This window comes from Oncorhynchus gorbuscha, unplaced genomic scaffold (assembly GCF_021184085.1).
Source record: "Oncorhynchus gorbuscha isolate QuinsamMale2020 ecotype Even-year unplaced genomic scaffold, OgorEven_v1.0 Un_scaffold_295, whole genome shotgun sequence".
Lineage (NCBI taxonomy): Eukaryota > Metazoa > Chordata > Actinopteri > Salmoniformes > Salmonidae > Oncorhynchus > Oncorhynchus gorbuscha.
The window spans coordinates 807823-810322 of record NW_025745159.1 but is presented as its reverse complement, the minus strand read 5'-3'; the positions used below and the strand labels follow the sequence as shown (position 1 = coordinate 810322).

Below are 2500 nucleotides of genomic sequence, written 5' to 3'. Positions count from 1 at the left end.
CTACACGTCTCCTCATATAACAGTCCAACCTGATGTCAGAACTACACGTCTCCTCATATAACAGTCCAACCTGATGTCAGAACTACACGTCTCCTCATATAACAGTCCAACATGATATCAGAACTACACGTCTCCTCATATAACAGTCCAACCTGATATCAGAACTACACGTCTCCTCATATAACAGTCCAACCTGATGTCAGAACTACACGTCTCCTCATATAACAGTCCAACCTGATGTCAGAACTACACGTCTCCTCATATAACAGTCCAACCTGATGTCAGAACTACACGTCTCCTCGTATAACAGTCCAACCTGATGTCAGAACTACACGTCTCCTCATATAACAGTCCAACCTGATATCAGAACTACACGTCTCCTCATATAACAGTCCAACCTGATATCAGAACTACACGTCTCCTCATATAACAGTCCAACCTGATGTCAGAACTACACGTCTCCTCATAACAGTCCAACCTGATGTCAGAACTACACGTCTCCTCATATAACAGTCCAACCTGATGTCAGAACTACACGTCTCCTCATATAACAGTCCAACCTGATGTCAGAACTACACGTCTCCTCATATAACAGTCCAACCTGATGTCAGAACTACACGTCTCCTCATATAACAGTCCAACCTGATGTCAGAACTACACGTCTCCTCATATAACAGTCCAACCTGATATCAGAACTACACGTCTCCTCATATAACAGTCCAACCTGATGTCAGAACTACACGTCTCCTCATATAACAGTCCAACCTGATATCAGAACTACACGTCTCCTCATATAACAGTCCAACCTGATATCAGAACTACACGTCTCCTCATATAACAGTCCAACCTGATGTCAGAACTACACGTCTCCTCATATAACAGTCCAACCTGATATCAGAACTACACGTCTCCTCATATAACAGTCCAACCTGATGTCAGAACTACACGTCTCCTCATATAACAGTCCAACCTGATGTCAGAACTACACGTCTCCTCATATAACAGTCCAACCTGATATCAGAACTTCACGTCTCCTCATATAACAGTCCAACCTGATGTCAGAACTACACGTCTCCTCGTATAACAGTCCAACATGATGTCAGAACTATACGTCTCCTCATATAACAGTCCAACCTGATATCAGAACTACACGTCTCCTCATATAACAGTCCAACCTGATATCAGAACTACACGTCTCCTCATATAACAGTCCAACCTGATATCAGAACTACACGTCTCCTCATATGTGTTAAAACCTCAGACACGTTTTTTTTTTTTATGTACGTACTTTGTGAATGTCTTTTTTAAACGGTCAAATGACATGAATCAACTGTTTACCATTTGTCCCCCCCCCCCCTCCAGAACCCCCCAGGACAGAGGTGTACTGCCGCCCCCTCCCTGCCAACTCCTCCCTCCACCATGACCTCTACCACCACTTCTCCAGCTTCCCCGCCTGCAGACAGAGAGAGCCTCTACCCACCGTGCTGCTGAAGGCCAGTCCTGACCCCAACAGTCTGCAGCCCAGCGACCTGCAGGCGTCTCCGGAGTGGAGCGACCCCGTGGACATCAACTGCCCCGGCACACAGGTCAACTACTAATACGACCCACTGGGCTGATATCTGCTGTTTAGGACGTGCCTGCAGACAGTTTGTTTTAATGTATGGGGTGTTCCTGAGAATCAGACCCACTATACTGCCGTTGCAAGATCCACACAACATTATCCCCTACCACCACCCATAGACACAGCATTATCCCCTACCACCACCCATAGACACAGCATTATCCCCTACCACCACCCATAGACACAGCATTATCCCCTTCCACCACCCATAGACACAACATTATCCCCTACCACCACCCATAGACCCAACATTATCCCCTACCACCACCCATAGATACAACATTATCCCCTACCACCACCCATAGACACAACAGTATCCCCTACCACCACCCATAGACCCAACATTATCCCCTACCACCACCCATAGACCTAGCAGTATCCCCTACCACCACCCATAGACCTAGCATTATCCCCTACCACCACCCATAGACACAGCATTATCCCCTTCCACCACCCATAGACACAGCATTATCCCCTACCACCACCCATAGACCCAACATTAAACCCTACCACCACCCATAGACACAACAGTATCCCCTACCACCACCCATATACACATTATCCCCTACCACCACCCGTAGACCCAACATGATCCCTTACCACCACCCATAGACACAACAGTATCCCCTACCACCACCCATAGACCCAACATTATCCCCTACCACCACCCATAGACACAACAGTATCCCCTACCACCACCCATATACACATTATCCCCTACCACCACCCGTAGACCCAACATGATCCCTTACCACCACCCATAGACACAACAGTATCCCCTACCATCACCCATAGACCCAACATTATCCCCTACCACCACCCATAGACACAGCATTATCCCCTTCCACCACCCATAGTCACAACATTATCCCCTACCAC

At 47.4% G+C, this 2500-nt stretch overlaps 1 protein-coding gene across 1 annotated transcript in view; it reads left to right on the top strand.

The window, feature by feature from the left end:
* The window catches only part of LOC124017626 (vacuolar protein sorting-associated protein 13B-like), a 269473-nt gene that overhangs the window by 232001 nt on the left and 34972 nt on the right, over window positions 1-2500 (top strand). Inside the window, 1 exon segment of the mRNA XM_046332879.1 lies at window positions 1363-1586. Within this exon segment, the coding sequence (XP_046188835.1) occupies window positions 1363-1586 (224 nt within the window).